Genomic DNA, 13,634 nt, shown 5'->3' with positions numbered 1-13,634 from the left:
CTTTCTTTCTCTTTTGTGCAACACTGCAACACTGCAGCAAGGAGCATCAGCATGGCATACACTTGAATGGGGCACGTTCGGTGAATTATCGGACTATCGAATGGACACAGCCCCACATCGACCAGCTGTACACGATGTACATCCAGGAGCCGCTTAGCATGCAATGCAACCGATCCGATGGCCAGCGTTTCGAAGGACACAACTGGGAGGGTGTCTACCCCACCGCGGTGCAAATCAAAATGCCCATCCATCGCAAACTGTGCCCCAACTACAATCCGCTCTGGCTCAAGCCACTCGAGAAGGGTGAATGCGATTTACTCGGCGAGTGCATCTACTAGGCGAACGCCAGCGTTGCCAAAGGACCTGGGGCGGGCGGGGGCGGGGGTGGGGCGGTTTGGGGAAATGGGAAAATTGTTTAACACGAACACGAACATGAACAACAAACACAAACACAAATGCAAAACACAAATTGAAAAACTCCAAATATTGGACACAGAACACACTAAGTAGGAAGGAAGCGGCTTTTTGGCATCGGGTTTCTAAGACCCCTTTTTTTTTGTTGTTTTTTTGTTTTTGTTTTTTTGTGTGTGTGTTGTTGTTGTTGTGCGTTTGTTGCGTTTTTATAAAGTATTTGATTGTCAACAGCATCAGCATCAGCATCAGCATCAGCATCAGCATTATTGAAATGTGAAAGATAAAAGGTCACCAGGGGACACCAGACGGGGATGCGGTGGGGGGTGTGGGGTGGTAGGAGGTTGAGGCTAGGGAGCGTAAAACTTTCTTTAAATAACTAATGAATTGTTGGCCTTTGAAAAGTGCCGACGATTTGACAGTAGAAGAACAACTTGGCTAACACACACACACACACACACACAAATACACTTTTTTTTAGCTGCTGCTGCCCAGCTTAAAGCGCCAAATGACACAAAAGAAATGTGAATGAAGAAAGGAGAGAAAACGTAAGCAAAATAAATGAGAAGCTGCTACAAAAAATAAGAAGAAAAAAAACACAAGTGTTGAGTTGACGACGAATACCCTGTACTCCTAACACTTGTGAGTCATTTTGTCTTACAATCAAATAATAAAATTGCTTGAAAATAATTAAAATAATTAATTTGTACTTGCTGCCTCAAAAACAATGAACAAATAAGGCGTTGCTCACATAAAAGTGTCGACAAGATTTTATTTACATATCTTATGAAATCACAAATTTAATTAGTGAGCGTTTCTTTTGTTTTTATATTATTTATAGTTTCCTCAGTTTTTAAATGATTTATATATATATATATATTTTGTTGTATTTTTTGTGATAAAATACTTTGATGTGCCAGACTCAGAATTTAGACTAAAAGTATTTCGAAATCTCTATCAGACAAAAAATATTTAACTGCTTTTTGTTAAACAAAAATTGAGAAACTTGTTTTTTTGAAATGAGCAAACGGATTGATAAAATACAAATTAAATATAATAATTATATGTATTACAATCAATGATAATAATAATAATTATTATAATAATTATAATAATGATCTAATTAATAATTATGCCATTTATGTAAAATTTGTAATGAGTACAGGGTATAAGTGAAGGGGGCCAGGCCAGTGCCTCCAGGGTTGGGGCAGCAATATCAGATGCAGCAGTGGCAGTAGCCGCAGCCGCAGCAGTAGCAGCAGTGGCAGCAGTGGCAGCAGCAGCAGCAGCAGAAGTGGCAGCAGCTGAAAATGTTTTCAATGAGTGCTAACGGCACTGTTTATACAATATAAATGAGCCAACTTTTGAGTGTCAGTTGGAATGCGAGTGCAAGATAAAAAGAAAGCGCCCAGCCAACTAAAATGAGAGAAGAAGAAGAAGAAGGGGTCCAAGAGATAACTGTGAGTGGTGGCCGGCCAACTCTAATTACCAAAAGGCCGCCCCCATTGTCAAGTGTCAAGTGTCCGGCAAAGAGTGCCATGCAACAACAAACAAGACAAGAGAACAAAAAGCAAAGCATGAGTGTTTCCTTCTTGGACAGCCAACAGCCAGGCCAATGTCCAATTTGAAAACTATCGATAGTTAAAGTTAATCGATAGGCACAGTCGCTTTAAAAGACACCAATTGCAGCCGTGACGGGATTGATTACTGAATAATCACAGTAGTCGAAATGAAATTATGAGTAGACATGAGTCCGAATATGAGTATGAGTAGTAGGAGTAGAGATGACTGTGACTCTGACTAGAGATGATTATGCGTCGAAATGTAACTAACAAAGGGTATCAGTGAAGATGAGTTAAGACTATTGTGACTTTGAATGAATACGTATATGAGTAGAGGTGAGTGCAAGTTCAAATGAGATTGAGTAGATATCAGTGTCTAAGTGAGTATACATGAGTCTAAATCAACACAAGTCTGACTAGAAGTGAGTATAACCAAGGCTGAACTTGAGCACAGATGACGAGTATAAATGATTGGGAATTTATGAATATTGGTGGGGATTGACTAGGAGTTTGCTTTCAAACTAAAGAGATATGAGTGTGTGAACTTGAACTTGATGAATGAACATGAGTATAAATGACCACAAGAACGAATGAGTATGAGTAGATATGAGTATCAATACAAGGAAACATTTGTAAAGCTTGCAATGAGTAGAGTTCAGTATGAGTAGAGAGTGAGTGTAGATGAATGAAAACAACTACTCATGTGACAAAACTGCAAGTGTTCTACTTATAATATGGAAGAAGAAGAAGAAGAAGCAGAAGAAGAAGAAATCTCATAGCTTTCTGTGTGCATAAAGTGGTCAACTCAACAGAATCCTTTCTGACTCCCGATCGACCTAATCGACTAAGCTTGGCGCGTCTTCTATAATTGTTAGGATGCATCCTGAGGCATGTTAAGACTATCGATAGTTTTCTAGCATTCAGATTCACAATTAAATCAGCCACTCAAGCTTGAATATGATTGAGTATATTGAATGATATTCTGAAATTAACTTTCTTATATATGTTATTTATGATGACAGATCTGTCTTTTGTTGTAGTTATTGTTGTTGACGTTGATGTTTATGCTGATGCGGGAGTTTGATGAGGAACGCGATTTTGCATAGTTTTACAAGGATTTATATACAAAAACCAAATGAATACGAAAACCAAAAAAAAAAAAAAGAAAATAATAATAATAAAAAAAGCCAAAGAACAAAATACATATGCACAAAACATCTAATGGATACGGTTTTAAGTGTAGCTACAAAACAAAAAAAAAAAAAATAAAATAAATAAATAAATATGTGTGAGATGTGATAATTGTTCTACGACTAAACAACAAAAAACAAAACCAACAACAACAAAAACTATGTATGTCGATGCAAATTTATATATATACATACATATAGACACACAAGAATATAATACAAAAAAGAACACACACACTAAAAATATAAAAGAAAACTAGCAAAATGAAAATTATATATATACTTATATATATATACATATATGTATTAAATAAATTATATACATACAAGAGCCTTCACGCTAAACAAAAATCTGAAAAAAATTAAAAATTTAATAATAAAAATGACCACCATACCAGTACGAAGCCAACATTTGTTTTTCATTATTTAGGGCGTAAAACGAATTTTTATTTTTTTTTTTTAACAATATTTCATCTTTTTTTTTTATATATTGATTATTGTGGTTTTTTGTTTGTTTGTTATTTTTCGCAGCATCAATTTGCTTCTGAGCAGCCCGTTTTTTTTTCCAGGTTTAGAAATTGAAAACTGTCACTGGAAAAATGTGCTTGATGCGATTTTCTTAATAACTAGCACTAATTGGCTGGGAATGGAGAGTGGAGGAGGAGATGCGAACAGGAGAACAGCACACCAGAAATACACGACAAGCCCAAAATATATACATAAATAAATATATCTATATATAAATAGTTGTTTGCTTGTTGGTGTTTTGTTTGCCAATCGATTTTGGTAAGCCAGATGGCTGGTGGTCTGTTGGCCTGGCCAACAAAGCGCACGGATATTTAAGCCTTGAACGCATCAACTGAGCGCCATTTTAATTGATTTTCGCTTTCGGTTTCAGTTTCAATTTTTCGCAAGGGGGAAAAAAAGAACGGGCGTTCACCGTTATGAAATTAATGCTTTCATAACGCTTGCAATCCAATTAAAACTTTTAACGAAATCATCCAATAACAAATTCCATACGCAAGAATTTTAATATTCATTGCCGTGACACACACACACACACACAAAGTGAAGACTGTTTCTATCACTGTCTCTCTCTCTCTCTCTCTCTCTCGCTGTCTCTCTTTCTCTCTTTTGCATTTTAAATGGCGCTTGTCCTTTAATAAAAAGAATTAAAAAATCACATCTTTATTATGTTGATGGCCTGTTTTTAATTCAAACTACACTCGTTAGTTATATGTATATTGTATATTATGCATTGGCTCTGCACACATTATCGTTTTGCCTTAATTAATCACAAATTTGCTTAAATATTAAATGCAATTTAAGCATACCTCATTTTCCCCATCACACTTTATTTTTATGTGCGGATATTAAAGCTTGGCTGGCGGCAGATGAGCTGAGAGATCATCACAGAGAGCTTAAAGCTCACTTTTAAGCAACCAATATGATGGCAAAGAAGAGTAATCTGCACGCGTCGCTGCTCTCTTAAAGCAAAACTGTTGAAGGCGTTGTTGTTTTTAATATCGTCGGGGGTGGTGGTGGCGGCGGCGGTTCGATGCGCGGAAAGTCCGTTAGCTTATTGAGCTGATCGGGGCGACAGCAGTGCATCACGCCATAGTTGGGCACCAAATGCAGCTGGCCAAAGAGAGTGTCGCTCAGCCAGGTTATCTCAGAGCAGATGTCCGCACAGAAAGAGCTCAGCTCCAACACATTCGCCTGCAAGCAAATAGAGAGTGAGCATTACTTAAAACAGAAAGAGCGACAGACAGAACGAGGGAGAGAGAGAAACTTACGTATGGGGAATTGTGGGCGACAACAACAAATTCATCGTGCACATTATCCGTTGGATACAGCGATCGGACATGCGCCCAAATGTACTTCGGCACCGGCACCGGCACCGAACTGTCTTCGGTGCTGCCCACGAACTGCAGCGGCCGAGTGGCATTACAGTTATATGCCAGCGGCAGCGTGGCGATGTCCGAAACACCCAAGCGCACATCAAAGTCAACGTGCGTATTACGCAGAGCACTCAAAAAGTGGCGCCAGTTGCCCGAGCGAAGAGAGCGCAGCCAAACAATGCTGAGCATATCGCCATATGCACTCAGCTTGCGCTTTTGTTCCGGATCCTGCAGCAAACTGTCATACTCGAAGAGTTTCGCATCGAAGAGATCACCCAGATCGTGTTGCGGCTGCTGTTGGATCTGCTTAAATTCCGATTGAGTGGGAAATCGAAAATATGTACTCAAACTGCCGATATCGACGTCCAGGTGCACGTCGTTCAACTCGTTCTCAGTGTTCAGCTCTAAGAGTAAATTGGTCGCCGCAGAAGCTAAAAAGCTAACGAATCTGAAACGCATTGCACTCAAATCGTAGCAAATGCCAAGGATCTTTACGTCGGGTAAGCCCTGTAGCCGGTAGCCGACGACCAGCGTCATCTGATCGTCAGAGCAGCCAATCAAACTGCTGTTGCTCTCATAGAGCCTCTTACTGAAGCCGCCAGAGCAGCTGATAATTCCGCTAGTGCGCGGCTGTTGAATGATCTGGTTGGAACCCAGAAATAAGCCCTCCTCGGTGCAGAGCAGCTCCGCAGTAGCCACGTTCAGTTTTGTCGCGTCTCTGCTGTTTACGCTGTTGAAGTTGATGCCCGTCGGGCAGTGAAACGTCGTCGTCTCGTTCGGAAACATGTTGAGGCGATCGAGTGCTCGTCTCACGATCGCCGTCTTGCTGCCGAACCGCTTCACGATAATCGGCCTCGGATCCTTCACTTGCAGTTCGCAGCCTGCAGCAACGACCGCCGTAACACCCGCCACGAAAATCAACGCGATTAGCGATAACGTCCGCATCATTTGAACGTTCGATTTGCACTGATCGAAGCAGAGTTGATCTGATCTCAACTTGGCAGCGAAGCTTGTCAAGGCGTAGATGCGCGCGTGACACGTGTCTCGTGCCTCGTGCCTACTTTTGCGAACTAGTCACGAAAAATAAGCTTATCGATGCGACTGGCCAAAGAGAGTGTCCGCACAGAAAGAGCTCAGCTCCAACACATTCGCCTGCAAGCAAATAGGGAGTGAGCATTACTTAAAACAGAAAGAGCGATAGACAGAGAGAGAGAGAGAGAGAGGGATCAATAACCTCTCTTACAGCTTGATTAAAGAAAGAAGAAAGAGAGAGAGAGAGAGATAGAACTACAGCACGTGTCTGTAGAATTATGTTGGGTTTGGGTTTTTTTTATAGCAAAAGTCCCCTTTTCAATAGCTTTTCGAGCTAATCAGCAAAAAGTCTAACAATTAATCTGTTGATTCAACTGAATACATCATCTTAAACATGCAATCACATATATATATATATATAGAGTCTTGGCTCAGAAATCAGTCGACTCAGCTGTCCACTTGAAGATAAGAATTGCGAGATTAAAAGAAAAACCGGTTTATTCAGACTTAATGTAGTTATTGCAAACCATTGACTATGTGTATAAATAAATATTAATATACATTTGTTTGAATTAATAGATAATATAATCTTTTTTATATATACATAATTTCTCTACCATTTAAATATAAGAAATATATTTATTTTGAAGTAACGAGATGGAATTTAACTGAAAATTGCAAAAGTAATAATTGAGTAATATTAAAGTAATAAAAAAATAAACACTTTCCCGCCAGAGAGTATTCGCTCGTGTTTAAATGTCGAAGCGAACAAAATAATTGTAATATTAAAATAAATAAATAAATGATGTGTATTAAATATACGTGTGTATCTAATAATTATAAGTATAATGTACATGTGTTAATTGCGTTATGTGAATATATTTAAACATATTCGTATTCGTATTATGTGTATGTTTATACATTTATGCAAATGCCTGTTATATTTACTAATTATTTTTGAAAATAAGCAACTTAGATGGCCACCAGAGAAAATTTGCAATTCCCGTAGCAAAGTTGCAGAAAAAACAATATCCTGGCTTCGAGCAATCCTTTTTCCGTTTTTTTTTTCATTTCAAATTTGTTTTTGGCATTATAATTGCAGCCGCAGTAATAATTTGTTGACTATTTGCGTGTTTTTTTTTGTTTTGCCTGTAGAAATTAAATACACATTTTCTCGCTCTGCGTAAAAATATATAAGATATATTGCAGCACTGCCAGCGTGGCTTTAAAAGGAAAATAGAATGTCCTTTTCATTTAAATTTATAGGATGTAGATATGTATATGTATATCTTTGATGTATGTGTATTTTGTAATCATTCCTGTGTAGAATTTGGACCCAAAATGGTGTGTTGAAGTTAAAAAGCTGTTTTAATCCGGGGACCAAGTCAAGGCTGATACCGCTAAGCTGCTTAGGTTGATCAAATATGAATATGTTCATCACTCAGTCAGTCAGTGAGTCAATCTGTTTTATGTATTGTGGCCTTTGGGTCTAAGCCCAGTGAATATTTGGCTACAAGCGTCGTGATTCCATTAGCGTCATTTTGGGATGAACGATAAGCGATGGTTCCCCAAGCAGGAAGTCTAGCGAAGCGTGACCAGGACAAAGCTGCCTCCACGATAATATGTATACATATATATATATGTATACATATATTTACCCACATATGTGTGTCTGTATCTGTTGAATCGAAACTTGTGCAGCGAGAAGAGTCAAATGGCAGGCAACACGCGTAACGCAGCGTAACACGTAACACGTAATGCGTAACGCGTAATGCGTAATGCGTAACGTAAAATAAATACGTGAGGAGGCGTTGCAACCCAGTCATGCGTTGTGTTTGCACTAACGAAAAATGTTAAAACAATTAACCAGAACTTTGAGAATCGAAAATAAGTCTTATGGCTCAAAACTTAGCATTGATTGAAACTGAAAATTATTGCGTATCTCTCACATTATTTATGCATTTATTTTAATTGAACTTTTGAATTCAATTAAATACATGATTTCATGAAAATCTAAAATGAACAAATAAAATAAAGTTAAATTTAAGTCGGAGGGTAAAAAAATGTGAAATTGGCCAACATTTATTGCAAGGTTTGCGGGAAACGAAGAAAAAATCCCATCAGTCAATAGCAAATAAAAGCAAATTTATATATATTATTTGTATATATATTTGCTAAAAGTGAAAAGTAATATTTAAGCTCAAAACATAATTTGCAGGGTTGTTATTTCATTTTATTTCTGAGTGATTTTTTTTTGCTGAGTGTAGCCATGTAATCATCTGCTTTGGCTGCTTGTCATTGCATTTGCGCACACACGCATGCAAAGCACATTTAATCAGGCGCCTCACCTCCTCTCAATACCAATCCCCCCCCCCCCCCACTCATCACCCTCGCAACAAAAAAGCCAACCACGCCCCTGCGTGAGCAACGTGTGGCATCATTAAAGTCCCCCTCCAAGCCGCGCCAGCCAAACGGCAAGCGCCAATGTCATCTTCATTTTCATTTTCATCTTCATTTTGCTAAAACATTTATCTACGCACCATTCACCCACACACACACACACACACACACACACAGACGCACACACAGACGCACAACAAGTGATTGGCGAACTCGGTAAATAATTATGGAAAAGGAACAATTTGTTCGTTGTTCGTCACACATGAAGCCATACAACATTGTATTGTAACGATAAGTTCATATTTTATCGATTTCGATATCGATTTCAACATTGTTTAGTCCGATCATTAGGCACATACTCTATTGTAAGACTGATCTTAGAAAATATAGAGAGCTAGAGTCCTATATCGAATTTGCTGTCTAAGTTCTCGTATATCATATCCAAATTCTGATTATTTCATCGATATAAATCGATTACCGATTGAGCATTAAGAATAAGAAACGCAGATTTGCTTAATGATCCTTTTCTCTGCTAGTAGAATTCTTTCTTCTAATCGAGCTCTCTCGACTAGCGCATGCTAATTGGGTTTTCCATAGATTACGACTTTTTTCCCACTGTGTTTTTATGTTCAATGCATAAATTGATGTTGCCATATTTTTGCATTCGATTCTATTAAGCTGAAGAGATACTCTGAAAATACGACAAGATTCCACATTCCAGTAATGCGTTAGACATTTCGGGACAAATGTCATCATTACATTTTCCTCTAGTGCACAAAATTGGTTGGGCTCTAATTGATATGCAAGCAGACAAGCTGTATGCAAGTTTGTTTGTTTAAAAGTCTGGTAGTTTGTCAAATATTTGGCTTTGCAGTCTGGCAACTCTGTCACACCTTATGAGTCCCCCCCTTTCAGCCCTCGTGACCCACATGTCTACAGATGACGCGACTTTGTCTCGTTAAAGCAGATTTGTTTTCATGCTTGATGGCAAATTGCGCGCAAACCCCAACATCCATCCGCCCAGGCATCCCCTCGGGGAACCCCCCTCCAAGCTGCAGCAAGCCAGCAAGCCATCCCCTTTTTGGCACGCCCATGCAGTTGACTTTTGTATGATGTGCGTTGGACCCGTTAATATTTCATATGTCAACGCAGGCAACGACCCATCATACGCAAAAGTCAACACAAGAAACCCCCAAACCCCCAAACCCTCAAACCCGCCTCCCTTTCCTCGGCCTGCCCATTCCTGTCAGCCTTTCCTGGGCAAGGGCAACCCTGCCATTCCCATTCCCATTCCCCCTTCCCCCCTCTTGCCGTTGTCGTTTATTTTTATTCTCGAGCGTGGCCTTAAATTGCTTGCATTTAAAAAATTTGATTATGTCAAATTCTCATGCGGGGAAATTAAATTTATACACAGAATCACAATTTCTTTGCCGCTGATTGTTGTTGTTGTTGTATTTTTTTTCTTTTTTTTTTGTTTATTTTTTTTTTGCTTCCGCTGTCTCGTATTTTCACTTTTTATGATGGCTTTTCCGCATTTTCGGCATCAAGCGTAAAAACAGTGAAAAGAAAAAAAAATGATAAAATAAGAAAGTCTGCTCAAAGCGAGCATGCTGGCACAGCAGACACCCTATATACTGTTATTACTGATTATAATCAGTAATCTCTGATAATATAACAAATTAATTACGAATGTCAATCAAATATTTAATTTGGAAACTTTAAGCAAATTTGTTATATATATATGATATTTATATTAATATAGATGGATGTATATAATCTAAGAGGTTGCACGTGAACTTGTGCATACCCCTTTTATGTAGTACAGGGTAGCCGAAAGAAAAGGGTGAAGAAGTCAATAACATGCGACTGACACATTCAGTCAGCCAGTCAAAATTGAGTCACTTTGACTTTAGTTAAGTTAACTTAACCGTTACTCGTAACTCAGATTCGCGATAAGAATGCTAATCGAGTTATCGAAATGTTATCGATTAGAATATTTTTACTTTATTTACAAGGATATATTTGCATCCAGGAAATATATTTTTGAAAGGGTTGAAAGGTTTGCCTTCTGAATATATATATATATATATATATCTTTATATCCCAATACGATTTCGATTTTGATCAATAAAGTTCAGCCACTAACTAACTAAAAGTTACTTAATCACATATAAGACTACAATAGGATACCTTATTTCAATAGAATTAACTTCCAATAAGGATCGCAAACGATTCCTACTATATATTTGGCATTTTAAAGTAGGGTTGCAAAAATAACGATGGTCGGCCCAACGATTATTCCTAATATTGATAATAGATATATCGAAAACTTGGACAATATATTAAATAATACTTTATATGGAAAGTGGTAGTAAGTGTTATAGATTCGAAGGTTTTTAATGTATTTGAAGTAAAGTATTACGTTAAAAAATAAAGATAATCAAATAAAAATATTTTCAGTTTGCTCTGAGATTGATTGTATTGAAAAAAGATAATTCATTGATAAAAAAATATATATATCGATCTGTCGCACAATTTTTTGTCTTGCAGCTCTAATTTAAAGGGTATTTAAAAGTTGAGGGCTGCATTGATATTGATTGCTTTATTTGCAGTGTGTGTTAAGCGACTTAAAACAGCTTAAATGCTCGTGCTGGTACCAACATGCCAGGAGGGTGGGAGGGGGGTCTGAGGCTCAAAATGTGCGCGACGACAAGAAGAAGAGACAGGGGTCGATAGGGGGTATATGGGAGACAGTAGACGGGAGATGGGAAGACTGGGACACATTGCGACGCATTCGGCATTTGTTCTTTAAGGAACAACAACGGGAACAACAGCTGGCAAAATGTTTGCGATTTATGCATAATTTATGCAAAAAGAGACGACGACAACAACAAGAACAGCAACAACAATTTGACATTAATCAGTATGCTTTATTGACTTGACCCTGGTGCGAAAGAGATGCCTGTGTGTGTGTGTGTGTGAGTGAGTGAGTGAGTGAGAGACACAGACACAGACACTCGTGATGGCTTGCGTTGTGCTCGGAGCTTTTGACATTCCCCATAACTTAATCAAGACATTCTTTATACCTACCTCCACCCTCTCTCTCTCTCTGTCTCTCTCTCTCTCTCTCTCTCTCTCTCTCTGTGTCTTTCTGCTTAACTTCTAATTGTGCTGTCTCCTTTTCGTCAAGTCATCAATGACGTTAAGGTCCACATTTCGTTTCTATTGTGGTTTCGTGTCTTTTGCCTTTTGCCTTTTGCCTCTTAATGAATGCGACATTCACATTCCGCTGTCTCTCTGCGTCTCACCATTTATGTGATTTACATTTCCTTATTGCTGTGGCCCCCAAGCAAAAGAATTTTCATACAGTTTTCTATAAATTCCACGAGCTTTCATAAGCCACGTAGCTTTATACCCGGAACCCATTCAAAATGGCAAAAATATAATTTGTGCTTGAGTATAAGTGAGAGGCACTAGGAAGCATTATATATATATGTATATATATACGTGTATTCTTGACCAGCATCTACACTCGAAACGATTATCGATCGATTTATCGGCCTGTCTGTTAATCTGTCTATATGAACGCGTTTCAGAGATATATTCAAATTTGGATTAAATGATTTCGTTTACCATAAACAGATCAAGTTGATTTCATTCTATCGATTGTGCTAATATCGATACTAATCGATTTCCGATAGTCATATTAGACACAATTGTTAAGATTATCAATTTAATTCGATTTTCAACCTCAGAATTAACATCGGAATCTAACTTTAAATTGTGCCAAAACTGATATTATTTGTTCCGAAAAGAGTGTAACGGAACAGCATTATAATCGGTCCCTCTACTTGGGCTAATATATGTGCATAGTTCTGTGTTCAAGCTGGTATTCGAGAGCTTTTATTACCAATTTAAAGTCTCTAGTTTGTAGTGGTGTACCTATAAGCACATTAAAATTACCATACATAAAAAATGAGAGCAATTCGCACTGGTAACGTTTTTTTGAGACGCGACTGTAACAACGATCAGCCTGTAAGCACACATGTAAATAGCTGATCGATTCACACCATTCCCAGCCCATTGTGATCTAATTAACAACTCTAATCGGTGACCTAATTAGCAACTCTGGCTCAGAGCATCTGGGCGTAGCGACGTCCACACAGTTGGTTGCGGCCAATGCATTTCCTTTCTGCAATTGACAACGAGCACAACAATATTCTTATTGAAAAAGAACTAGATCTACTCGACTAGTAATGCTGAATACAAATATATATACATATATATATATATATATATATATATATATATATCTTATGGACTTGGCGATGCTTCTTGTGGCTCTGGCATACCTCCGCACAACTTTACCGTAGACTTGTCAGCCAATTTGAAAGGGCTGAGTTATATATTCATATTTATGCGTGTCTATATATCATTTTCACTTGAGCTCAGCTTGAGCCTCGAGACGACGCCACAAAGTCCACGTAGCGTTGCCCAAAAATAAATATGTTTGTGCGCATATATAAAAACAAAAATATCTGTAATTAAAACAAATAAGCATGTGCAAATGGAGAGTGCTTGACTTGGAGATACGCTGCAGTGTAGGCATACAAATAATATTCAAATATGGAGTATTCATTTATTGCTTAATAAATATATTTTATATATATATCGAGAGCTTTAGCTTAATGTGAAGTATTACGCTTAAGCTACTTTGAATCGGATCGAATGGCAGCAATATATTATAGCCGAACTGTTGATGTAGGTAAGAAGAAATTGGTCAATATTTTTGTCGAAACTGAAACGATTTGGAAAATCAAAGACTTTTGGAACAGGATTGAATCAGAAATATATATGCCAGACTTGAGATGGTTTCTTTCTTGATTCGATATCGATTTTAAAGTGCGTTTGATGTTTGATTATTATAGCCATATTTTATTTGGTACAGGGTAGCCAAATGTGCATTGCAGGGCTAATTAATGAGAGACCCGCAATGAATAATATGCCACAATTGATTTCGTTGTTGTCTATTGACTCGTTGCTGACGACTTTTTTTTGAGTTATTTTTTGTTTTGCTTTTTTTTTTTTGGGTTTAGTTGCGTTTTTGTTGGCCAAGCGAACGGACGGATTGAAACACA

General features: G+C 37.9%; 2 protein-coding genes across 2 annotated transcripts in view; one reads left to right on the top strand and one right to left on the bottom strand.

Moving 5' to 3' along the window:
- LOC6566217 (tyramine beta-hydroxylase) overlaps window positions 1-360 on the top strand; it is a 36,361-nt gene extending 36,001 nt beyond the window's left edge. Inside the window, 1 exon segment of the mRNA XM_032738800.1 lies at window positions 38-360. Coding sequence (XP_032594691.1) covers window positions 38-338 — 301 coding nt within the window. The 3' untranslated portion in view covers window positions 339-360.
- Window positions 361-4,335: 3,975 nt separating this feature from the next.
- LOC6566356 lies at window positions 4,336-6,125 on the bottom strand. The gene is made up of 2 exons (XM_001991900.3): window positions 4,960-6,125; window positions 4,336-4,882 (listed from the first exon to the last, which is right to left on the bottom strand). Exons 1-2 carry the CDS (start codon window positions 6,010-6,012, stop codon window positions 4,652-4,654), a joined length of 1,284 nt encoding a protein of 427 aa, XP_001991936.2. The 5' UTR covers window positions 6,013-6,125; the 3' UTR covers window positions 4,336-4,651.
- Window positions 6,126-13,634: the final 7,509 nt, after the last annotated feature.

The sequence above is a fragment of the Drosophila grimshawi genome, unplaced genomic scaffold (assembly GCF_018153295.1).
Source record: "Drosophila grimshawi isolate 15287-2541.00 unplaced genomic scaffold, ASM1815329v1 contig_848, whole genome shotgun sequence".
Taxonomy (NCBI): domain Eukaryota; kingdom Metazoa; phylum Arthropoda; class Insecta; order Diptera; family Drosophilidae; genus Drosophila; species Drosophila grimshawi.
The sequence above is the reverse complement of the archived record's forward strand: the minus strand, read 5'-3'. Positions and strand labels throughout refer to the sequence as shown.

Excerpts from the sequence above, each read along its gene's own strand:
- LOC6566356 (XM_001991900.3), bottom strand. The coding sequence starts at position 6,012 with ATGATGCGGACGTTATCGCTAATCGCGTTGATTTTCGTGGCGGGTGTT. Across the intron at positions 4,883-4,959 it reads TCGCCCACAATTCCCCATAC|GCGAATGTGTTGGAGCTGAG; the intron begins GTAAGTTTCTCT and ends ATTTGCTTGCAG.